This window comes from Nelusetta ayraudi, unplaced genomic scaffold (genome assembly GCF_046127955.1).
Source record: "Nelusetta ayraudi isolate G7.1 ecotype Tasmania unplaced genomic scaffold, CSIRO-AGI_Nayr_v1 ptg000007l, whole genome shotgun sequence".
NCBI classification, from domain to species: Eukaryota; Metazoa; Chordata; class Actinopteri; order Tetraodontiformes; family Monacanthidae; genus Nelusetta; species Nelusetta ayraudi.
Window position 1 is genome coordinate 6,693,914 of NW_027466057.1, and position 24,938 is coordinate 6,718,851.

At 47.1% G+C, this 24,938-nt stretch overlaps 1 protein-coding gene across 1 annotated transcript in view; it reads left to right on the forward strand.

Moving 5' to 3' along the window:
- The window catches only part of LOC142883404 (latent-transforming growth factor beta-binding protein 2-like), an 88,176-nt gene that overhangs the window by 31,651 nt on the left and 31,587 nt on the right, over positions 1-24,938 (forward strand). The window contains exons 4-12 of the mRNA XM_076018260.1: positions 391-656; positions 2,207-2,422; positions 6,307-6,513; positions 8,049-8,332; positions 9,438-9,540; positions 18,509-18,583; positions 21,954-22,076; positions 22,170-22,334; positions 24,385-24,690. Coding sequence (XP_075874375.1) covers positions 391-656; positions 2,207-2,422; positions 6,307-6,513; positions 8,049-8,332; positions 9,438-9,540; positions 18,509-18,583; positions 21,954-22,076; positions 22,170-22,334; positions 24,385-24,690 — 1,745 coding nt within the window. The remainder of the gene's footprint in view (positions 1-390; positions 657-2,206; positions 2,423-6,306; positions 6,514-8,048; positions 8,333-9,437; positions 9,541-18,508; positions 18,584-21,953; positions 22,077-22,169; positions 22,335-24,384; positions 24,691-24,938) is intronic.

Sequence of the window (24,938 nt, forward strand, 5' to 3'; positions counted from 1 at the left end):
CTTTCATTAATTAGTGGGGGTCATGACTCGCAGGACTTGCAGCAGATGTTAGTTTTGAAATCTTGGGTGCTTAAATAATGATATGGTATCCGTCATTTAATTAAGAGAGAGTTATTTCCAAGTCATTGGGTCTCATCTATAAAATCAATTAAGTAGAGCGATGACCTAAGGCAGTGTGCTTTTCTCTTCGGGGTATTATTTTCTGTTGCACGCGCTGATCGAGCCGGAATTGATTTCACGGCGACGCGAACACACTTGCTGATGGGCGTGTGTGTATTAGCAGCGTATGTTAATGAACATACACTGCAGCATTATGTATATAAACACACGCTCGTGACATCTGCCGTGAGGTCATGTGTTTATGGTCTTTTGCGACGGTGTGATTGACAGGACCCAAGTGAGACGGGGACCCCCTGACTCCTCCCCCCAGCAGAGCGGGACCTCTCGCACGGTCAAGCGTTACCCGTCGTCCTCGGGGCCCATCACCTCCAACGCTCTGCCCAGCGGCAACGGCTACGCCAACAGACACGGCGCAGAGCAGAGGAACTGGCACGCCCACAGAAACGGGCAGAGCAACACGCACCCCTTGAACAACCACAGGACCGGCGGTGGCGGCCAGCAACAGGCACAGTTCAACAATGTCGTCTCGTCAGCAGGTAGGAATGTAGAAACTCAAATCCAACCTGTTTGTTTCTCGATATCGTGGCTGCTCGCGGATGATGCTAAGACAAGTAACTGTTTTCAACATTTAAAAATGCACCTGCCTGGAGCTTAGCCCTTTGTGATGTCACAAAGTGCTCAGTCTGAGCTGGCTGGGTTCTTTTTGTTGTTATATTTTTGCCCCTTTCCCGTCCCCAACGTGTTGAGGGTGCAACAAAGCATCAGTTTCAGCTGGAGAATAAGGCAGGTTGCAAGGAGGCTGTAAACACAGGGCTAAATATGTTGTTTTCCAGAGGCCCATTTATCCAGGGGGGGTGCAGTTACTATTGCAAGGATGCGCCGTTGGTGTGAAGCATGAAAAAATAAAGACTATGAATGAAGAAATGGGTTTAATGTGAGACATTAAATTAGTTTTATCTGCCCTCTACAACTGGTGGAAACATGCTTGCCACACATCCAATAGTGCATTGATTTAGCTGTTACCAATAAGCAAAGAAAAAGTCCTTTTCCAATGCAGCCGCACCTTTTGAAACGCAGGAAGAATTCCCCACAAGTATTTCATCAATAATGTTCGAGATAGTGTCAAAAAAAGGCTCCACTACTTATTCCTACCAGCCCTGCATCTTCTTCACATATTTTCCAAGCAGTAGCACCATTTTCACAGGCCTCACTTATTGCATGGAACACCGTCCGGAGAGAAGAAAAAAATAGTTGGCCCTTTTCCTATTTCCCACAGTGCAACCAACCGACCCTCCTTTGCGGTCTGCGCCACCCCAGACAGGCAGGTGTTTAATATCAAGGCTGAGCGTGCATGAGTGTGTGGGTTATAATTGAGCAGCGCTAGAAGTGTTTATATGTGTGTGTGCCCGGACTGAGAGCGTCGGTATTTCCGTGCATCTCCGCCTCCGTCGTCTGTGGGACTCGGCTGGAACCGCCAGCGTCTTGTTGTTGCTAATCCCGACTCGGTTTTGTTTCTCCCTCCGTCCTCCGTCCGCCGCGCCGCGTCGTCCTCCTCTGATCCTCCGTCCAGCGCACGCAGCTGCTGCTCGGCCCTTCCAGCCCCCGCCCCCCCCCCCCCACCACCACCACCACCCTCCACCTCCACCGCCAGGTTTTATAAGGCTCTCGCAGCGGATCCGCTGGAACGGCTTCCCAACGTTACACAACCTTCCGTTCGCTCCCTCTTTTGTCCTCTTCGCACATCCCCAAACACCCCCCCCACCACCACTACCACCACCCACCACACCGCCCCTCTCACCCACCTTCCCCGAGATAAAAGGCTTGGAGTCCAGCCCGATGCCTAATGTTATTCTCTGCCTCGTTTGCCCGTCCCGTGGCACCGCCGTGCAGTGCCGCGCTGCCGGCCAGTTGTGAACGCACACCCTCGCAAAAAAAAAAAAACAACACTTATAAACCTTCGCCGGTGCCCAGACAGAGGAGAGCAGGTCACAGTCGCCAGGCGCCCATGGAGGAAGGATGCAGCTCGTCTCCGGCTCCCGCTTTCTCCCCGTGCTGCTGCTCACCCAGGTGTGCGTGTGTCTCCCAGGGCCCAACGGCACCTCCAACCTGGACCGCATCAAGATCGTCTTCACGCCGATGCGCTGCCGCCGGGTGTGCGCCGTCGGCGGCCGCTGCTACAACAGCTGCCAGGAGGGCGACGTGACCACGGTGTACAGCGAGACCTCGCATCTGCAGCGGCAGCAGCAGCAGCAGCGGCAGCAGCAGCAGCAGCAGCAGTCCAAGAACCAGGGCTTCCGACTGTGTGAGTGCTGATTTTCCCTTTTCTTTTTTGCCTTCTCTAATTATTCCTCCCTTTTTATCCGGCTTTGCGATCTCTCTTGTTTATGCTTAAATCTCAGACACATTCCCCGTGTTTCCAACCTACCTTTTCATTCCCTCTTTTTTTTTTTTATTGGGTGAGCCTGACAATAATGGGTTCCCAATGGCATGCTGTCTGCTCTGAATGCCAAGCTCAGAGTGTTGGGGATGAAAGCTGAGAGCTGCGCCGCTGACCCACCGTCGCGCGCAGAAAAGAGAGGAGACGGGGGTTAGCCATATTAAAAAGCCGGGCTCTGGAAAAAACAAAAAAAAATGGGGGGAGTGCAGCGGGGGTGGAAGGGGGGTTGGGGGGGGTTGCCTAATCTCCCTTTGCGCACACACACACGCCGAGCCGGTGGTCCCACGCTCCCAACACTTAGCCCTCGCCTCTTTTTGCGGTTTACACCTCGCGGTTGGCCCCGGCCGTTAACCATTTAACGCGCTCCCTGGGAGAGCGGGAGAGCATGAAAGAGGAGAGGGGAGAGGCAGAAAGAGAGAAAGAGTAGCAGCATGAACAGGATTTCATAGGGATTACATTAAACCTTCCATTTATCCAGGGGGCTTTGCTCCAAATTCACACAGGGGTATCCGTGGGGGGTGTGGGGGGCCGGTCTCAGGAGGGGGGGGGTCGGCGGGGGGGAGAGGTGGGGAGGAGGGCCTGGGGGGGATCAATGCCAAGGGCAGGGTCGTACCCCTGCGTGTCCCGTCTTCGTTTTCTCATCGGTTTTAATGGCTCGGCTAGAGGCTCAGACTAATTAGTAGGTGTGGATTAGAGGGCGCGCATACCGCGTACGTGCGCATGTGAGCTCTGGTCTGGTCACAAAACAAAAAAGCGCCGACGGTCACATGAGCACGCAATGGGACACAAACAGTCCGATGTTGCAAAAAAGAAAGAAACAAGTGGCTCTTTGGAACTCGTATTCCAAACATTCTCACATCCCGGCATTCCGATTACATTCCTCTCTCGTCCTGAGCAGCAGCATCTTGTTATTTTTATTGTCGTAAAAATCGGTTTTTAATTCCGCCCTCGTTGCGTAGCAGTGTTCCGCTAAGAAGCAGAGTTCAAAAGAGAGACGGCTTTCCATTCCACTCCGTTCAGGCGTTTATCCTGTTATTGCTGCGGTGTGCGTGTTTGTAAAGGCATGTCAAGTGGACAACAAACAGTTAGCTCATGCTGTTGTTATGTTCCTCACACAGCGCAGCGGCGGCGGCAGCAGCTGAACGAGAAAAAAAAAAAGCCTGGCTGAATAATTACAACAGCCTCCCTCAATACGCACGCTTTGTATCCCACATGTCTGCTTACAGGGATAATTCAACCAAAATTGATATCAGCTCTGTGTGTGTGTGTGTGTGTGTGTGTGTGTGTGTGTGTGTGTGTGTGTGTGTGTGTGTGTGTGTGTGTGTGTGTTTGTGTGTGTGTGCATCCAAACAGTTTCCTGATTCTCACCTAATGCATTAAATTTGTTATTCCTAATTGTTTGTATTTAGAATCTTACGACTTACTTTTCCTACTTTTTGTGGAGAAAGCCCAACCAATTTCATTGTAGCTACCTGTTGCAATGACAATAAAGGATATTTGATATTTGATTTGTGACATTCTCTTATCCACGTAACTGCTCCAGAGTTTCACAGACAGGCTGGAAATCCTGCCTGTCTGTGAAGCGAATGCCAAATGTAGCCATAACATATCTCTCTCCATACTGCTCAAGCGGTGGAAGCCAAGTATCCTGAAGATGGTAGACTGCGGTCATGTCTATGTTTCAGAATGGCAACGCTCACACAATGTGACCAATGAGGCCATCAAGCGAGCAGATGCCTCCAGATGCTCGTGTGAGGTAGCTTTAGACACGAGAACGTCTTCCGGACACTTTGATGATGCCGCTTGAGCAGCATATGCAGATATGTAATATTATAGGTCTGTTTTTTCCAGTCATAAACATCCTGTGGGTGGAATTATTACCATTTGTGAAACTTCTGAAAGAAAAATCTAGTCAGGTCCAGTTGTGCCTTCACACCTGGCACAACAGGACGGGAGTCTGTTTATTGGGTGAGAAGCTTGTGTGTGCGTGTATGTGCAAGTGACCGAGGTTGTTAAAGGGTCAGACTGATAAGCAGACAGGGAGCTCGGAGTTGCGGTCGGCAGTGCGCCGCTGTTGTTCTAAGAATAGTTGCTGTGCCATGCCAGGGTGGGATCGTCCTGACAGGGCGGGCCGAGCGCAGACCTGGATCCCATATTGGGAGGATTTACTCGATGTCTCGGCCTGAAACTTTAGCCGGCGTGTCTAATCACGGGAGGCTCTCCTGTGTGCCGATACGTAACGTCTCCCCGTCTTTATCTCCCGCTCCCCTGTGTTCCTCCTTCGTCGTCTCTCTCTGTCTCTCTGTTTCCAATCTGCTGTGTTTTCACTGCCCTCTGTTAATCCCTCTCCTTCTCTCCTGCTCCTCGTCCCATCCCTCCCTCTCGTCTTCCTACAGTCTGAATCTTGTTTGCGCTGCGCGACACGAAGCTCATTCCCCGCATACCTCTCTGCATTGGGCTCGTGCTTCCACGACTCTCTTGATGTGACGGGGAAGATGCCCTTCAGAGCTCGTGTCTCGCTGGCTGACCCCTTTCATCTGGCGGCGTGCGGCCCATGCGTCTTTACGGCGTGGCGACGCTCAGCTATCAAAGTGTGGCCCTTACCTTTTTTCCAACACTTGTACTCCCAAAGGCACCTTCTCCAATTCTTCACGGGAGTATCAGTTTGTTTTTTCACCCTCCTCATTTAATAGCCCTTGTTTTAAATTAGGCACGGTCAGCTCAGTGTAAATATGGACAGGCCGACCTTCTCCAGCCCCCTGAGGGACAACGCTCTGAACCATGAACCTGTGCCCTCTGCTATACTGCCACCATTTACATCCAAGCACACCATAGGCAGTGGATGCTTTTAAGAAAGGCTTGAGAACCCACCTTTTTAGAAAAGCCTATTGCTAGATGGTTATCATTCCATACCCAGAGGAACTTTAAAATTAATTCAAATCTGATGTTGCCTCATTTGTGCCTTTGACCAAGCTGTTTCTCATCTTTCAATACATTTTTAATGCAGTTATCCACTTTGAGGTCATTCATTTGATTTAAAGCACTATAAATAAAACTGCCACTGGGCAGGTGCCTACAATGCCTGAGGATAAAGCACATGAAAGACTTGAAAGCAGAACTGTCAACCAACAAACATCATCTGGCCGGAGCTGTAAATCACAAACAATAAATTCCTTGAGCAGGTTTTCAGATTTAATTCATCTGTTCTTCTGAAAAAGGTTTCTTCATTTGGAAAGTTCTCTTCTTCTTCTTCTTCTTCTTCTTCTTCTTCTTCTTCTTCTTCTTCTTCTTCGATAAAGCTGCAAAACAAGCCACTGTCATGACTAGATCTTCATGGCTGTCTTCTTTTTCCTTAAGTGATTACCAGAGACAGATCGGAACTTGTCGAGCAACCGCCCGCTGGAGCGTGTAATTACCGGCGGCAGGCCAAACGTGCGATTGAAGGAGGTGAAAAATAAGAACTGTGGGTCGTTGTTGTGCCCTCAGGACGGGTTTGAAACCCTATAACCAGTGAGCAGAATGGAGCGTCCGCTCACTGCCAAGACTGAGAACAACGTGGCCATTTTCTGTTTGCAAACAAATCCTGCCCACATAAAAAAGCTCTGCACATGCCCTTCCCATTAGGGCCTCTTCCGCTGTTTCTCATTACTGGATGTTGGTGTGTGAAGAGATGCATAAATCTGGCTAATTAAAGGTGGCACGCCCATTATACTCGCCAATAACTCACTCCGAGTCCTCCCCTCTTGCAGTCTTCTGTCAGATACCATGTCTCAGCGGAGGGCGCTGCATCGGCAGGGATCTGTGCTGGTGTCCGTCCAACTCCACGGGGAAGTTTTGCCACCTGCCGGTGCCCCAGCCGGCCAGGCCCACCACTCAGAGCCACAAGGATGCAGGCCACCAGGGACCCAAGGCCCCCTCCCACTCCATGTACACTCTGCCGTTGTCCAATCAGCAAGGTAAAGCTCCACCGCTGTGCGGGACCTTATCATTGGCACCTCCTTTCAAGGTGCCTTCATTACCTTCAGTAAGTTGCTCATGGCTGCATGATGTGGTGTTCACATGCAAGGGCGCAGTATAGTTCACCCATAAGTCCCCCATTTACCTCCCATTACTTTGTCCATGGAGGCTCTGGTGATCATTTTAATCCATGTAACTGTTCTTGAGTTTCACAGAGGGAAAATATTCTAATCTGTGCCAATACGAGTTTGGAGGTGTGAAGGTCACACTGACTGCACCGTCCTCCTCCAACTTGGCTCCTGTCGTGTTACCTTAGATCCAAAAGTTACCTGACACTGTGTTGTCTTTGGTCTTTGGCCCAAAGACAACAGGCATTTTAAGCATTCTAAAACTAATGTAAGCTGGGAAAGCAAATAAACAAATAATTGATATCCATTGATGGAAACAATAAAAACAACAAACATTTGTTTTACTGATTGTTGTTATTTATTCCTACAAACTCATACCAGCTGACTTGTTTTACTCTTGGTGTGACAGGGCCTTGATTACGTCTGCCAGTTGTTCCACTTCCCTTATTTCGGACCACACACACACGCGCGCACGCACGCACGCACACACTCACACACACAAATACACGCGTCTACTCCTTGATTTTGAACTCTGTTTATGGTGTTGCGCCCCACTTTGCCGGCCAGCAGCAGAGGCCATGCTCTATTTTCGGCAGATTAGGTAATGGTGAGTCAGTGGCTGTCCTTAGATTGTTTACACAATCCTGCTGTTATCATAGAGGAGTGGATATTAGAGACAGAGCGAGCTACAAGCATCCTCAACTTATCGTAAACTTGAGAGACCATTTAAACTGGGAAATGTTTGACCACCTTTTGTTATGTCTTCTTTGTCCCTGGAAGCAAAAGAAAAGCCTTATTCGGAATTACATTAAATGAGCAGTGATTAAATGACAGAAATCCACGGTCCACTTCTTTTGCCATGTCACAACAGAGAAATCTACAGGCTTTATGCTTTTACGTGTTTTTTTTTTTATTTTTGCACACGCTTCCAAATGAGGTCTTTTGCTTTTTTCCTCGGACTTTCCCTTTGCCAGCTGTCTCCAAGACCTTGATTTATGGAAATGGGTTTGGGATTCTGGGAAAGAACCGTGGCGCTCCCTGAAGATAGATGCTTACCCTGTGTCAGAAGGACAAAAGAGCTCATAGTCCGCATTGCAACATTTCCTCAACTCATCATCAAAAATATATTTAGTGTTTCAAGACGATTTGATTGCAACCAGAGGATCCTCTGCTCCGTTATGGACTTGTGATTTCGTAGTATGTCTCCGCTTTAGCGACGGTGTAGGTCGAGCGTGCGTTGGAACGAGATCAGGAGGGAAGTAAGCTGATACGTCACAAACTGAAATGTTAATAGTGAGCGTTTGTTTCGTGGCTAAAGTTGCTTCCTTTTACATCATTTGTTCGAGATGTCAGACGGTGAAACTCTGCAGCCTCCTGTCTAAACTCACGTCTCTGTCCCGCTGCAGTGTTTCACCACCCGTCCCTGGTGAACGTCCACATACAGCACCCTCCGGAGGCCACCGTCAAAATCCACCAGGTAGCTCGCGTCCAGCCCGGCCAGAGGCTTGCCACCACTGAGGGTGCGCACTCGGTCCAGCAGCGTTCCCAGCCCGGAAGTGCGCACGAATCGTCCACCGAGCACAGCAGCCGGCAACCGCACACTAACGGAAACAGCCAGGGCCACGTCAGGCCGCACCACCGGCAGAACGGAGACGTGGGGAGATGTTTTCAGGAAACGGTCGATGGGCAGGTAACATCTTCACTCGTTAGTTTACACTCTTGTCTGTGTTTTCCGTGCTTGTCCTGTCAGTTGTGTGCTGCTGTCAATAGCCGACCTTCTATATCAAGAGCAAAACATGGAATCCGCATTCTCACGGTTCCACTTCTTACCTATTTTCAGGTCTTTGATTTTCTCATTTTCTCTTCCAAAGTGGGAAAGCATTACTTGATTAACTCATGCAACAAATAGGTAGATTTACACCATACTTAGCCCTCTGTTTATAGCCTACCGCAAGAAAGCTCAATCTTAGCTCCATGCTATAGCTAATGCTGTTACAATGCCCACGTTGTTGTTCCACATGCCTGAGAGACGAATCGATGAGGCGTCAGGGCTTTGAGCAGTCAGAACAAGGAAAGATTGTTTCTGACTTCCTTGAGGTCCAAGAGACACAGACTATTACAACAAAATATGTCTCAAAAAGGGAATTTTGCATTTCATATGGGACCCTTAAACTGATGCGCATGGGTTTGGTTACGAAACGACCTCGGTTCAGGTTCGACTCTGTTTATTAGGTTCACAGTTGCAATAGCGCAGTGATCTGGGAAAGCTTTGTTTTTCCCGGCATTAGCCCTACTCTGTGCTAAATTGCATTTCCCGTTTTCTGTGGTTGTGAAAAGAAATGATAAAAAAAATAAAACTCTCTATTTGTGACAGTCCTGCCTATCTCACAGCAAGTATTCCAGGGTTGTGTCATCCAGAAGAATGTCCTCTCTGTTTCTTTAATTTCATGAATTCTTCTGGCCAAAAATCCAATAAGTACGGTCTGATATGAATCTCTGCTCACAATTGGCCAAGCGGCTTAATGAGGCATGCCAAGAGGTTCATAGTTTTTCTTAAGACTAAGTGTTTATGCCCCCCCACCCCCTCCAACTAACTAGTCTCAGATGTGCCTGGTTTAATTTGTACCGATGGATACACACACACACACACACACAAACACACGCACACACGGACAAACACATTAAGACTCTGCCCTTGCCAACGCACACATATTTTGCGAGCACAACAAGCGTGCAGGCACAAAATTGTAACGCTCGTTTCAAAACCCCGATGTAACACAGATGTTTCCTTGCAGTGTGGCAAACCTCTGCCAGGCCTAACCAAACAGGATGATTGCTGTGGAAGTGTGGGTGCTTCATGGGGCCTCAACAAATGCCAAAAGTGCCCCATCAAACCAGGTAAGCACCCTGTGGTGAAAGCCATGAGGACCGGGCAATTTTCTGTTCCCCTCTGTTTTATAACACATTCACTTTTAAGCTGTTAATCTGTCTTCAATCCAGTCTAATGCCGGTTTTATTTTCTATTGTGCTTTTGCCATGTTGATCTCTCCTTGCGCAGTTTTTCACATTGGTTCAAAACAACAAGGCAAAGCTGGTCTCCTCTCTCAGAGTTCTTTATTTTGCTCTTAGTGAAACTGTTGATGTTAGTTTTTAATTGACAGTGAGCTTCCACCAACAAAATGTTGGCTTACTTTCAGCAATGAACACACAACACATGTTGCACAGGTGAAACAAAGCAAGATGAGCTTGAGCCTAGCTATCTGGCTAATCCATAAACTTTAATATAGCTCTTCCACAATGCCGCTTAAATTGCTCATTTGTATCTTTGCCCACATCTGGGCCACAATGTGGAACTGTATCAAAATGGAAAATGGGTTAACACACTAATTTGTATTACAGTCCATTAAAAGTAACTTGCCGCTAACAAGTGTTCGCAGTCAGGCTATCCTAAGGGCAGTGTTGTTGTGTAATGTGATGGTCTGAATAATCAGTTGTGAATTTAGAATTTACTCACAGAATTGCCAGGCAAAAAGTTGAAATTAGTGCGTAGCACATTACACAACAACATGTGGACACCAAGACAGTGGTGACGTTACTTGGGGACCATCATCAAATTAGTTGAAGGACTTAAAACCATTTTATTGATGTTTATTTAATTTCCGATCTCTCTGCTGACCTTCCATTATAATTGGGGAATTATACAAAATTTCCTTCATATACCGAACATAATTGCTGTATTGAAATTACTTCAAATAGAGCATCAGGTTTTCCTTTAGCTTGTACAACCGTTCAAGTGGATTCTGGCTTCACTCCCAGCCTCCAGGTGCTATAATGTGGTGCAGCGCTGATCATCAGTTTTGTTTTTGTTTTTTTCATTCATATGTTTTTTGAATTCATGTATTTTCGCATAAATTGACTGATCTGATTCCCAGCCACAGTCTTTGACCCCTGAAACCTTCTTTGGCAGTTTCGTGATTGGTTCACCCGCTTATAAAAAAAAGAAACCAAAAACTGTTTTTACGACTATTAATCCAAAGCCAGTTGAGCAAATGAAAACATTTGCTTGAGTGCTGGGCAGGAGTGCCACCCACCCTGCGGGCAGGTCGAGCCAACATGGTTTTAAAGCCTGCAGGGGAAAAAAACAGCGAAAGAGGAGGAAATGAACAGCCACAGTTCATCTGCTTCCCACCCGGAGCTGCGGTAGGTTCGAGAAACAGCAGCAGCAGCAGCAGGGAGGTTGTATGACGGCAGGCGGGCTGGGTGGTGATATCCTTCACGGTGGGCGGAGACTTCGCCGGCCTGACAGCTCCGCGTGTTTCTGGGACTCGGACACTTGGTCGTTTCCTCGCTCCCTGTCCGCCCGTCGCTGTGTTGTCACATTACTTATACAGCATTTAATGTCTGAGCAGAGCCTAATAAGAAGCAGACATGGTCCTCCCCGTCTCACCCGCCTATCCTGGACGCTGGACCGTTACTTCTTCCTCCCCCCAGTGCGACAAAGTCCTCTGCACGATCTCTCTTTGGCTCCCAGATGTTTCCCTCCTCCCTCGGCTTTGAAGTCCGGGAGAGAAAACTCGCGAACGCTCCGCTTGCTCATTTTCGTAGATGTTTTGAGGGGCAGCCTACTCCCAGCTTAGGTCCCAGGTCACACGCAGGTAGGGAACAGAAAGAATGAAAGAGTTGGGGGAAAAGAATCCAAATGAAGTCATACACTAAGTCCCGAAGGTCTCTGGGGGGAGCTTTAATAAGAAAAATGCTTTGAATTCCTCTGGAATGTTATTGTTCTTAGTTTAGATGCTTGGCTACATCCTTTAGCTGCATTCCTTCTCCACTGGCCGAGGCACACGCGCTCTTTCTTTCTTCCTTGCTTGTGTGTCTGACAGCCGTGATATACAACCTGGAGACGGCGGCCCCTGAAAAATGATGCTGCTCTCTTTATATTTCATATCGTGAATGGGTCTGTTGTCAGCTCACTCTGCGGGGAAAAAAACAGTCGTATTGCATTATAAGGAGTCTCCCGTGTCTCTTGTTGAGTAGGTGATAATGATGTCATGAGCGTCCGGTGTGTTGCGAGGGATGTAACACTCAGAGCTCGTCGGTTTATGGTGGCTGACACAATGGAATGAGCGCTGCTGCCTGATTTATTTGAGTGCGTTTGTAGATGACGCCATCACGGCCGCGCTGCCATGACGGCTGTGTGACAGCACACTTGTGTTTTCCTTTACACACCCATGAAAAGGTACTGGCAATATTTTTGCTGTACTCTGGAACAAATGTATATCATTTATATCCATTTGTATACAATGTTTATAATGTAGATGATTTAGTTTGGACCATTTTATGAAACTCTACAAGTCAAAAGTTTGGACCCACCCTATAAATTGAATGTCTTTTCTTTCATTCTCATGACTATTGACATTGCAGTTTCTTACTGAAGGCATCAAAACTACGTATGAACACACATGGAATTATGTAGGAAAGGTAGTGTAGATGTAAATGTAATATAATGCCAGCTTATCTCAGCACAGCCGAGCTTCATTTAAGAAGAATTCTGCTATAAATCTACAATTGCCTAAATATCCAGTTGCAGTGTGTTCGATAAAAGCATTCCAAAATCACATTCCTTGACTTTGATGCTATCCGGATCAACCTGCCCTCTGCTTGTGATGAGCAAAGGTGCAGCCAACAGGGGGCTGATGCCAGCTAGACAATTGCTGTGGTTTCAGTGCTCTAGTCATACACAGTAAATTGGGTATAAAACCAGCAGGAAGTACTAGTGTGAGAGAATAATATGACTTTAGATTGCCGTCGGCAGAAAAAAAGTTTACAGGTGCAGCACTCGCAAGCAAGCCCATCGTCGGATTCATCTGCTGCCAGACTTTCATTTCTCTGGAACTGAGGGGAGGAACATATCAACCCAACAGGCCAGTTAAGAGACTGTTGCTGCGTGAGAAAGAGCATTTCTCATCTTTGACAGTCCGATCTCATAATGTTGAGGTTGGGAGACTTTCCCCCCCCAAAAAATGTAACCTGATAGGACTGATTTCACAGATTCATCTATGAGACATATTTCACATGTCCTGTGAAAGCAGGCTTTCACTCAGTGTCACGCTGAAAGCAGGCCAGTCAGATTTATCCCCTACCAGTGGAGCCAGTTGGTCTCTTTACAGTCACATACATCCAAATATGAATTCTCATTACTGAGAACTTTTTAAAATGGTACGTTGCTTCGTTTGGGACTATCTGGACCTAATCCATAAGAGGAAAATGGCCAAAAATCTGTGAGGATTCTTTTATTATTTTTTTACTTTTTCGCTGCGGAGTAAAAGAGCCAGCATAACATTTGTGCAACTCTGGAAACATCCGTCCAAGTTCCATTTCTATCAGTGAAGTAATCAAAGGTTTTCCTCAGCCAAAGGAAAGCTGCGGCCACACTGTATCGCTGGCATGGCCGCGCGTGATTGTGCCGTTATCCACTCCCTTAACGATAAGTTTCGCAGCTAATGGAATTACACAGGCTGTTCGTCTTCCGATATGACGTTGCTGCTGCTCCCGCTTTGCTCACTGTGACCCTCTCTGTCTGGGAGTCAGTCTAAATGTCCCACGGGTTAAAAGTTAACGCTACTCCCACGGGAACCTTGGCTCTCTCCCTACTAATTCTGCCTTCCTGCGTCATAAAGATTACAATGACTTCACTGTAATTTGAAGGTACTATTATTATTCCACCTTTATGTCCACTTGTATCCTGTTGGTCTTGTTTGACTGTCTCCCTCCCTCCCTCGGCTCCACGTCCCTCTATAATAAGGCAAATACTTTTCATGAAGCTGGGATTGAAAATGTCAGATGAGGCACAAAAAAAAGAGAAAGCGACCCAATGAGCCCAACACCCTCGTATCTTCCCACACAAACTCATCTCTGCAAAATGTCCCATGTGCTCCCTGGACATTTCATCAAATTTACACCCAGGGGTTAAAGTCTGTACAATTTGCTTTTCTTTTTTTCACTCGCACCGGGCAGACGTTGAAGACTTGTTAATGAGCAACAAAAGCCAGAGCTACAACAGATGCCTTGGAGCGGCGCCACCGGCAGCTTGTCGTCGGGAGAGGGGGGTTGGGGGGTGGGGCGACTGGACGAGGACGTCACATGTCTTTGACGCCGTTTCTTTTCGGTCATGTTGACTTTGCATTATCCCTCTCAAACCCCAACGGTGGAACGGGGCGGGCAGCCGCGTGGCTAATCAGAGCTGTACGGGCCCAAGCAATACAAGAATTAAATCCCAGCTGGATATAAACTTGCATTTCTTAATTAGAGAGAAGCTACGTTAAGCACATTTTTATTGGGAATGTACCGCAGCATGCTGGAGCGGGCCCTGCTGCTTAATATTCCGCTGAGAGTCGGAGCTCATGGAGGAATGTGGGTCTGTTATACGTGTGCTGGTCCAGCGGCCATCAGCAGCTTGGAGAAGGGTGTTCGGCAAAGTGTCCAACAGGAAAACACGGCTAGCTTTGAAATTACTTAAATTCAAAATGTATGATACTGGGGAATTGAAACTTTTCCTTGTTGAGTGTTACAGTTAAGAATGTTTTTGGTTTGTTCATTGCTGTTACAATTACCTTTTCTTTTTTTTTTTTTAAATGCCCCAATCAACCCAATGACCCAGTGCGTTAGACACATTGCTTACATGTGATCCACATCAAGTGTGTTTGCATGCCAAGGAAACATTCTGTTTTCAAAGCAAATGATTTTCCCCAATCAACATCCAGTCAGAGATGACTTTGACATTTCAGCCTCAAAAAGCCCAAAAACCCTGCCATGGCGATTGGAAAAGTCTCTTGCCTCTGGTTTCCTCCAGCTGCCCCACTTCTTCTTGTGGTGGCATTTCTCATGAGGAACACTTGGCTTGGCTGCAGCTTCTATTCATACAAAAGTTTCCCCCAATGAGCACGAAAGAGAGTTTCTCGGTGCCCTGAGGATGGCATCAGTTCCTCCTCACTCCATCTCCCAAGCAGCGCAGATCCAACACTGAGGTTGTGTTTAAAGCAGCTCCCTGGAGATCTTCCAACCTTGATTGATGCACCAGACTTGTCAAGCATCTTCAGAAAAACAGTCTCCCCCCTTAGAAAACAGGTGGTCTGTAGATTGATATAACAAATTAGCAATTAAGCTGAAAATCCTCACTTCCTTCCTTCTCCCATGCATAAACTGCCCCACTCCTTTGAATAGCAACAGCTGCTTCCTGTGTGGACCAAACTTAACTCAGAAGAAACTACAAGGGGTTAAATCGGGTTAAGGGACAGCGTGAACAGGGATTTTGGATTAAACTTTCAAGGCCCCGAGCAAATATTATTGAACGCTTGCCAGCGGAATGCACAACTGAATGGAGACAATAAATTAGGAAGCCTTTTGTTGGACAGGGCTAAACGGATGGACAACAATTGGAAAGTTCTGTCTGTGGACACAGAGCAGCCCGGGTGTACGGTTTCCGTAACCAAGGGTGACACTAATGACGCGCAGCTAGAGCTCGCTGTTGCAGGCCGCTGCCTGCGCTTCCTCGGCAACTCCGGAATAACCACGTTGTTACATCCCTTCGAGGGTAATGACATTTTTGGGTCCGCACCAGTGAAAATAACAAGTTGCCTCTGTTCAGCCGCGTGCTTATCCTCTTTTGTCAAGGAACATTCTGATTTGTTGAGACAGCTTTTTTTCTCCTTTTTCCAAAACAAACAAACTATTTAAACAGCCCGAACTCCTTCCGTCGTCTCACAAGTGTGAGAACGCAGGCGGCAAAAGAACTGGTCAGCAACCCCTGTTTTATGATTTTTCAGCAGATGCAAGCCAAACATGTTTTTTTTTAAAGGCCCACGGGAAACAATGAAGATCTACTAAACTGAACTCAGATAAGCACTTTTAGCCGTGAGGATATGTGCGGGACGGCGCTGCCAAATGTGATCCTATGGGTAATGAAAATGTAAAAACATGCCAAAGTTGACTTCGCTGCGTAATGTCTGAGCAGAACGAACGTAATTAGCTTTCAGAGGCTTTTTTTTTTCTGCTGCTGCGGCCCGAGCTTTCCCCTCTTGCCATTTTGAGGGAGCCAAATCACCCCTAAAGATTCATTTTAAAGTTGCTGCCGACTGCCGAGATCCTCGCCTCCCTGCTAATAAGCTTCATTGAGACACCCGGACCTCCCCCACTGGGCTTCCCTTGGCATGTGCGTTCCGCTGTAACTCAGGCCAGACTTTGCCTGATCCCATCGCAACGGGAGGGCGTGCCCACCGGCCGACCACAACAGCTCATTACTTGGAAAATTGGAAAGAGGGATTAGGAGGGCGCGGAGGAAGATGAGGAGGTGGGCAGACAGGATGAGTAAGGGGTGTTGCTCTGACACAATCCCCCCCCTACAACCCCACTTTTTTTTTTTTTTTTCTTGTCCCGTTGAACCTTTCAGGACTGACCCACTTCAGCTTACCTGACCCAACGTGGTCCACTAGGTCACAGCAGGGGCGAAACATAACGCAGCCCCCAGGGATCATTCTCACAAATACACCAATGGGGCACGTATTCCCGCCAACCTGGGAAAATGAGATTGATGGTCATGTTGGGATTGGCGGGAGATGCTTGCAGGAACGTTGCATCGGCGTCTGGGGCGAAAAAATGCTTCTGGGTCTGAAATCTCAATTTGTTTTCGAATATCTTTTTTTCCTGCTAAATGAATGGCTTAGCCCGCAAAGCAAATAGCAACATAATACCGCTGTTATTATGGGCTTAATTTCTGGCAGTGGAGGTTCATACCTGCAGTCAGTCTCTGCAAACCGAGGACGGTTTTGTTTTTTGTTTTTAGTTTGACCGTAGGGTGTTATTTTTTTCATATTGACACCATTGTTTTCAACACTTTATCCCCATTGCAGTAAGTTCAAAGTCATGCAGTATCTGGGCAAGACTGTATGTTTTTCAGCCTCAGTTTGGAGCCAATGGCTGTCATCGCTGTCGTTGTTACTGTTCTGCACAAGCCCGAAAACATGGATACCATTATTTCCCTTCACGCTTGCTTTGAGAGTGCATAATGATGCAGGCGCTCGGTCGAGCTCCCTTTGTTTGACTGCGATCTTAGAATGTTCGCTCTCGACTCTTGAACTTGAAAAGCATGCATGACCTAAAGCATCAACTTTGTGTTGCAAACACCACCGAATATTTTTGGGGGGAATCTTGGCGGGAGCAGAAGTCTTTCCAGTGTGATTATGTGCTAGAAGTCGAAACAGAATCAAAATTCTCAAGGTTCTACCGTCTTTGCCTGAAACTGTGTGATTTATGAGTGCGAAATGAGGGGAGTAAAACCGTTAGTATGTTATTATTCAAAAAGACTTCCTCACCCAAACATACATTTTCCCAGAAGCCGAAAGTCTCCTTTCTGGATATGAAATGAAGAAAAGTCCTTATTTCTGTTTATGTCTCCAGAAAGATCTGCTATGCTTATTGTAATTATCCTTCATGCGTAGGAATCCAAAGGAACTCAAACACACCAACGTGTCTCACTGGGTGGGTTTCCATCTCCCTGTTTATGTTCACGCATATTTTAAAGCATCACAGAAGAAAATACTTATAGAATTACAGTTTGAAATAATAAAAAAAAAGCTTTTATACAAGCTTGAGGTGAGTTTTGACTTTTAAGAAATGACTTGGCGCCTTTCTGTTTTTTCTTTAAAAGGTCATCACCAACAACAACAGTGCAGATGTGTGTTAACGGGTGAGGAATACAAAATATTCCTTATCCATGGATATCAAAACATATGTCCACTCCTAATCCTTACTTCAGTTTGCCAAGTTGTGCAACCATTTACTTTAGTTTCCAACTTGTACACCCTCTATATCTTATCACAAACCTGTATGTTGCTCCCATCACAACCTCCTGGCGAAACCAGTTTGTATGGTTTATCGACTCCAGGTAAAGGGCGGCTTGTTTTTTTGCAGGTGTTTTGTTTTTTTATTTTTATTGGAAGCTTTCAAAAGCTTTGCTTCAAACTGAGATGAAACTGGGCCACTGTCGACCTCCGTCTTGTGACGGACCTCTGCAGAGTTTTTCAACCTCCAATGCTGGAGGTTGACAGGACCCATAATTTAATATGTAATGTTTCCAAGGCTGTGTCACCACGGCCCCACCTTGGCCTTTACGGACGCCCTCTTGTTATTTACTGAAGCGCCTCTGCGAACCTCCTAATGTAAACACCTACATCCCGGTCCATATGATTTTTATTGCCTTGGCAAAACAAGCAAAACCAAGTCGCGGGACGATCGCTTTCCCATGACCGGGGAGAATTCTTCGCTCGCGCAGGTAGCGTATCAGCCTCCGCCTTAAGTGGATTCACGCCGAAGGTCAGAGCTGTCACGAGGGCTTCCTCCGCATATTTATGATGTAAGCACTTTCTCCGTCAGTCCCACGAGGGCTTGAGGAGAGTTATAGGTAATATGATTAGCGGTGACGTCTGGTGTTATTGTTACATTCTGCTGGATGGCAGTGCTGCCTTGTAAATGTGCTTGATGGGGATCCTTTTCCATACTCTCTCTCCGGAGCCCCCTCCCGGCACCCCCGAGGCCCAGCTGTGGGTCCTCAAACTCATATATTTTTTTTTTGTTATCCTCCCTTGCCACGATGCTCACATCTGTAAGTTATATGGTGCTGAAGCCTCGCTCCCCTCTCTTCTTCTTCTACGATGAATGCAACACTTTGTGACAAAGAGGCTCAGAATGTTGGATCGTTTTTTTGCTCTTTTACCTCTAAAGCTGTTTCGCTGTCTCTCTCTCTCTCTCTCTCTCTCTCTCTCTCTCCCTCCTTCTCTCTCTCGCTCTCTCTCTCACTTTCTATTTGCAGCGTATGCGGTGATTGCAAACGGACAAGTAGAGTGTCCCAAAGGATTTAAGCGGATGAATCTCACACACTGTCAAGGTAAGCAACAACATATGTTCAAGAATGTGTCTGCAGGAACAGAAAAAAACACCCACTTTATGTGTTTTTTTTATGGAAGACCCCTTCACAAAAACAAAACTTCCATACAATATAGGCCCATGAATACGAACTTGCCGGCCGTGTGTGTCCAAGTTTACACGAACCCCTGGGGTTGGGGTCACTATAAAACTATTTCTTTCTGTACGCTAGGCCCCCGATGGGAACCAGGTCAAGATTACAATTAGCCTCAGTCCCGGGTCAGAGTTCAGCGGCCAATAAGCAGCTGGAGCTGCTGTTTTAATTAGTCTTTGGGGTTCTGAGTGGAGACTGGTACGACAGGCTGTGATTATAGTAAATGTCGCCGTCTCGGAAAGGCAGCTTTAACCTGTTGCAGACCTTGTTTGCTGCCGACAAGGCCACGGCCAGCCTGCTGGATTTGAAATACGCTCCGGCTGCCCTGGAACACGCTGCATGTTCTGTTCCACTGCAACTTTCCAGAGGTGTCCAAATGACTGCTCGCAAAGCACTGACCATACGCAGTACATTTGTCTAGAAGGATCTTGACTATTTATATTTGTTGGCATCGTCGCTATATATCAGTAGATCCAATGACATAAAAAAAATTAAAAAAAAAAGCAGAGTGGAAACACGCTGGGAAAATGCACGACTTAATCTGCGAAAAATGAAACGTATGATGACATGTCCAATAACAGAACTTAGCCTTTCTGACAGGCTGCCTGAGCCGTGTCACTGACTTGATTAGTGGTGTCATAATCCAGCGGGCCAGTGCTCACTGAGCCCTATGGAGTGTAACAACATAACGGTCCAACGGACAGATTTGGCTCCGTCTATAAAAGGTCTCATCCACTGGTTCAGCAAGTTCAACATGTTTTCTGATCTCCAGAGCACCACTGGCCCATTGATCCTTTGGGGTAATGATTGAGCTGGAAAGCATATTCTGATCAAACGAGACCTGAGGACAAGGACACAGTCATTTTCCAACGGTGTGTCGACTAGCCAACAACTGCGGAAATTTATCTTTCTATTATTCATGCTTTGCTTTTATGATTACTTCAAGATGTTCCTTGCCTTTTGTTGGTCCTCTTCCTTGGGCTTCAGTCAGAGAAGCCGACCTGACATTTAGCCACAACATTCACTGGAGCTCTTGAAAGACTCCGTAACCAGGAATTGTTTCTAATTTAAGGTCTCACAGCAACAGCACCAAGGAGATGAAAAGAAATCACTTTCTGGGCTTTTGTCACCATTACCTCGATGATGTCCAGCTCACCCAACTGAGGCTTGTATTCCAATCTGCTTCTAGTACATTTCTACCCAACATTATACAATAAGATGCCTCATCGGAGCCAAACGCTGCTCGTTGACTTCAGAGAGGCAGCTCTTTATAAATCGGTCCAGCAGAGTTGGACGTTTACATTTGCGCTCGTTAGCCCAAAGCTGTGCACAGTTGCAACCTGCTGCAGACGGTAAATCCATCCTGGAAGAAAGTCGTGCTGCTCTCACTTCAGATTGATGATGATGGAGCCCTGCACAGGCTGCTGACAGTTTGGATCAACTAAATGAAAAAGGCACGGAATTTTTGAAAACTGACGCACACCATACAAAATCCTGTCTGGGCTGAGAGCTTAATTAGTTTATGCAGCAAGAATGGCTGTTAGATTTTCCCCGCTGATGGCTTTTTTTTTTTTCTTTCTTTCTTTTTTGTTTGTATTTCAGGATCGTTCATTCTCTGTATTTGCTGTTTCTGAATTAGTAAATCAAAGAGGGGTTGACACACAACAATTATTGTTGTTTTTTTTTTTGTTTTTTTTAGTGTGTCAAAGTGATTGTTGTGTATTATGTAATGGCAGAAACAAAACATGTTGTTTTCCTTTGACCACGGGGCACTTTGTCAAATCCGGGCAGCTGAGCGCAGATCGAAAATAGGTTTTGAGATTAGCTCTGATCATGGCAGGTTGTCATGGAAGTCACTTTTGATCCCAGTCAACCCACCAGCAGACTGTAACAATAGCACTAATCTGGACCTCAACCCAACCATGGATTAAGGACCCCATGTGACGAATGCTGAGCCCAAGGCTGACCTGAACTCTGACCACATATCAGGCTGCCCGACCTAAAGTAAATAGAAGCCTGGTGTCTCTGCATTCAGAATACCACCATAGGAATGTGTCCATGGAGTGTGTGTGTGTGGGTGTGTGTACCTCTCATCCTTACAGCATCGCATCCAAACAAATTGTTTTCATTCAAACAGGCCGGGGCGAGTGTCATAGCCGCACGTTGTCATAATACACCCAGTAAAAGCAGCTTCAAAAGAGAATGGACACGTCCAAATGGCAACTGGAAAAAACAATGTTCAACAGAAATTAAAGGGGGAAGAAAAGAACCACAACAAACAAAGTGGCAGAAGCATTCACTGGATTAACTTCAGTCCCCCAAATTTATCACTCTCTATCCCTCATAAACTCACTTTTTCCAGCAGGAACCAACCAAACAACAAAACAAGAGCAGATTAATTAGAACTGGAAAAATCAGCAGTGGCAGCCTGTCGAGTTCCAGTCGTCAAAGCAATTGGAAAGGACCTAATGATGTACACTTTGTTTAACACGGTAGAACAACAAACTTAGCCTTGTGCCGACGTGAGCGCATGACTAAGCGCCTGAAGTATGTCCTCCTATGCTCCCGGCTGGCACATTTACCGACTAGCTTGCCCACATTTGGCTTAATGGCTAAGAAGCTGTTGGAGCCGTAAGCAATGGCCACTGAATGCAGCCAGACTGAGAGGAAAAAAAAAAAACTTTTATGACTTAAACTCATTGACGTAGGCTACGGATGCCATTAACCTTATTGGACCCTCTGAAGGAAAGAGGCCGAGGTGGATTATAATCTAAAACATTCCGCTCTCTCTTCAGCATCTGCTCCGCTATATTTCAATGTCGGGGTCACCAAATAGTTTAGAGAGATGCATGATTGAGTTTATTCCACTTTGCAGCGGTCAAATGTGTTGTTTATGTTTCCCTGGCGTCGTCTGTTCTCTCAGCTTTCATGCTGTTGGGAAATCTATAAGTTTTCCGTATTTTATCACCTCTCTCCGGCGCTGCTTGTCACTTCTCAAAGGTGCGATGGATTCCCAGAGTCTTACAACATCTCGGCCGGTCTGCAGGCAATAAAAAAACTCTCGCTGCGCTCGGTGTAAAATAGCAGCACATAAAATTTGATATCAATACTTGCACCACGTTTGGCCGAAGGGCTCCCTGGGAGTTTTTCAACAGAAGGGAAAACACCGCTTAATTAGATTTCCATAATCGGGAAATACCTCAGATGTTTCGCCGGTGACATGCTGCATATTTCACAGATATCAACGAGTGCCTGTTGCCGGGGATCTGCAAGAACTCCGAGTGCCTCAACACCAAAGGGAGCTACAGGTGCCTGTGCAAACCCGGCTACCTGTTCGACCCCGAGAGCAAGCACTGTGTCTGTGAGTACTTTCGCCTCGCGGTTGCACCAAAAATGCAAAACATAAACTGACTCTGTCATTGGCTTTGCACCCCCTCACCCTCCTCCTCCCCAGCGGACAAAGCCGTGTCCGTCCAGAAGGCGCTGTGCTACCGCTCCGTGTCCGTAGGCGCCTGCTCTCTGCCACTTCCGCAGCAGATCACCAAGCAGATCTGCTGCTGCAGTCGAGTGGGCAAAGCCTGGGGCGACAACTGCGATCGCTGTCCTCTGCACGGATCAGGTACGTTCCCGCAAAGGTTCCAATACAAAAGTGGTGTGTGACTTGCCATTCTCTCCCTTTTTATAGTGTGTTTAATTTCTCACACAATCTCTTGCATTTTATTCAAGTTCTTATTGCCCACAACCAGCAGTTCATGGGGATCATATGGATTCAGTCTTCTGTTTGGTTCCAAGGTGTTTCTCACAAGGCAATTTGCAGAACAAAAAAATAATTTTTTTGCCCGACTAATTCGCCTCATGTCATCTTGTGCAAGCTCTGCCAATGGAAGGGAAAGCACAGTCAAAGGATGTTTACCACTCAGTCACCAATCAGGTCCCTGCCAGGCTTGTAAAGCTCTTCAAAATAACCAAATGTGTTTGGGGTGGAAAGGGCCCAGAAACACAAGAGTTTTCATATTTTGCAGGCTACATAATAGTGGGAGTCAGCCTTGTGTTATCACTCCAATCCTCAGAGAGAAACCCTACTAATAGACCAGCAAAGCTTCACAGCAGAAATAAATAGCTTCGCCAAGTGAAACATGGGAAGTAGTTGTCATCTTTTCCCCGCTTTTTTTTTCATACCGATCTAATCTTCAAAGTCTCTGAGTTAAACAGGCTGGTTTTATACATCGTCTGCGCCGCGCCAGTGATTCATGGGGATTGTCATAGATCAGATATCACAGACCTCCGTGGTGTTGCTCAGCCAAGAGTGACAGAGTGCACGGATACGGAGACACATTCCCCAACGCCCCGACGAGCCGCTCCAGCCACGTTCCGAACGAGTCGGCCAGCTTGGTAACAGAAATTCCGGCTGACCTTCATTTCGTATTCGCCCCCGTCGTTCCAGCTGTGCGTGAACCCCCTCAGCCCCCGCACCTGTTCTTTTTAGCTTCAGATTCATTGTTCGCTCTCCTGTCACATCCACGGTCGCTGCTCTTTTGGAGAGCGTCTGCAGCGACTGCATTTCTGTCATTACTCACATCCCCTTTCCAGAATCTTTTGGCACGGAGTGGCTAGTTTCGGGTCAGGTCGGGGACGCGGTGCTGCTCGCTTGTAATGGATTCGCCATCGCTGAGGTTTGTTGGGCTCTGACCCAAAGACGTGCAGGCTCCCCTCCGACATCAAACTAGCCAATGCGTGCCTCTGCGCCAAGGTGTTAAAAGGTCAGTCGGCTTGACAGGATCTTCCACTTTCTCTGGGACTATCTCAGTCCCAGTCAAAGTTTGACTCAGAATCCCCATCCCCAAAGAAACAGCAAACCAGTTCCCTTACAACCCTGCACGACAAGGAGGTTGGTTTGATTCCAGATCCAGCTGCGTGAACTCGACATGTTCTCCCAGTTCCTCCTACGATCCAACAGCGTGCACACGAGGCTAATTAGGAACTCCATTTTTTTATTGGTGTGAATATGAGTGAGGGAAGTTTTCCATTGGCCATGCAGTAAGTTGGCAGCTTGTCCCGAACAAGTTGGATAACAGCTTATATGAATGGATGGATGGATGGATGGATGGATGGATGGATGGATGGATGGATGATTTATGGATGGATGGATGGATAGATGGATGGATGGATGGATGATTTATGGATGGATGGATGGATGGATGGATAGATAGATGGATGGATGGATGGATGGATGAATGGATGGGTGGACGGATGGATGATTGATGGATGTACGGATGGATGATAAATTGGATGATGGATGGATGGATGGATGGATGGATGGATGGATGGATGGACGGATGGATGGATGGATGGATGGAGGGACAGATGGATGGATGAATGAATGATGGAAGGATGATGGAAAGACAGATGGATGGCTGGATAAATGATGGATGAATGATTGAATTATGGATGGATTGATGAATGAATGATGGACAGATGGATGGATGAATGAATGAATAGTGGACAGATGGATGGATGAATGTTGGATGGATGGAGGGACAGACAGACAGATGATGGATGAATGATGGATAGACAAATGGAAAGATGGATGGATGGCTGGATGGATGACAGATGGATGCGTGTAAACCGCCTGCACAGTGGCTCATGGTTTGCCTCTGCCTGCTCCCCAGATCACTTCAAGGAGATCTGCCCCGCGGGACACGGCTACACCTACTCGCACTCGGACGTGCAGTACTCCGTCAGGCACCTGGGGGAGGACGATGTGCAGAGCACGGGCTTGTCGTGGGAGGAGCAGAGTTACATTTACCCCCACCCGCCTTCCTCCAACCCCTCGCTGCTGCTGCCACTGGAGCCGCAGCAACCCAGCTACCCGCAGACGCCACAGCTGCCCCAGTATCCCGAGTATGTTGAAACACCGCAAGTGCCCCAGCGACCTCTGACCCCACAGCAGCCTTCGCATCCATCGCAGACGGAAGGTGAGCCGAGAAAAGACAATGCAGTTGTTTCCAATGTGTGCTGCTGGGCCGCCCTCTGTGTCATCTGCGCTTCGGCCTTGAACCTACAGCTTTGCATATTTCTACTCAAAAAACCAAAACCAGCATCGTAAATAATGCAGAGCAGCTGAGTCGACGCGCGGGGAGCAGAGGGATCGCTAGTCGGACGTCAACAGGATGTTTTGATCACCGCGAAATAAAATCCCCGTCCAACTTTGAACACAGAGTCA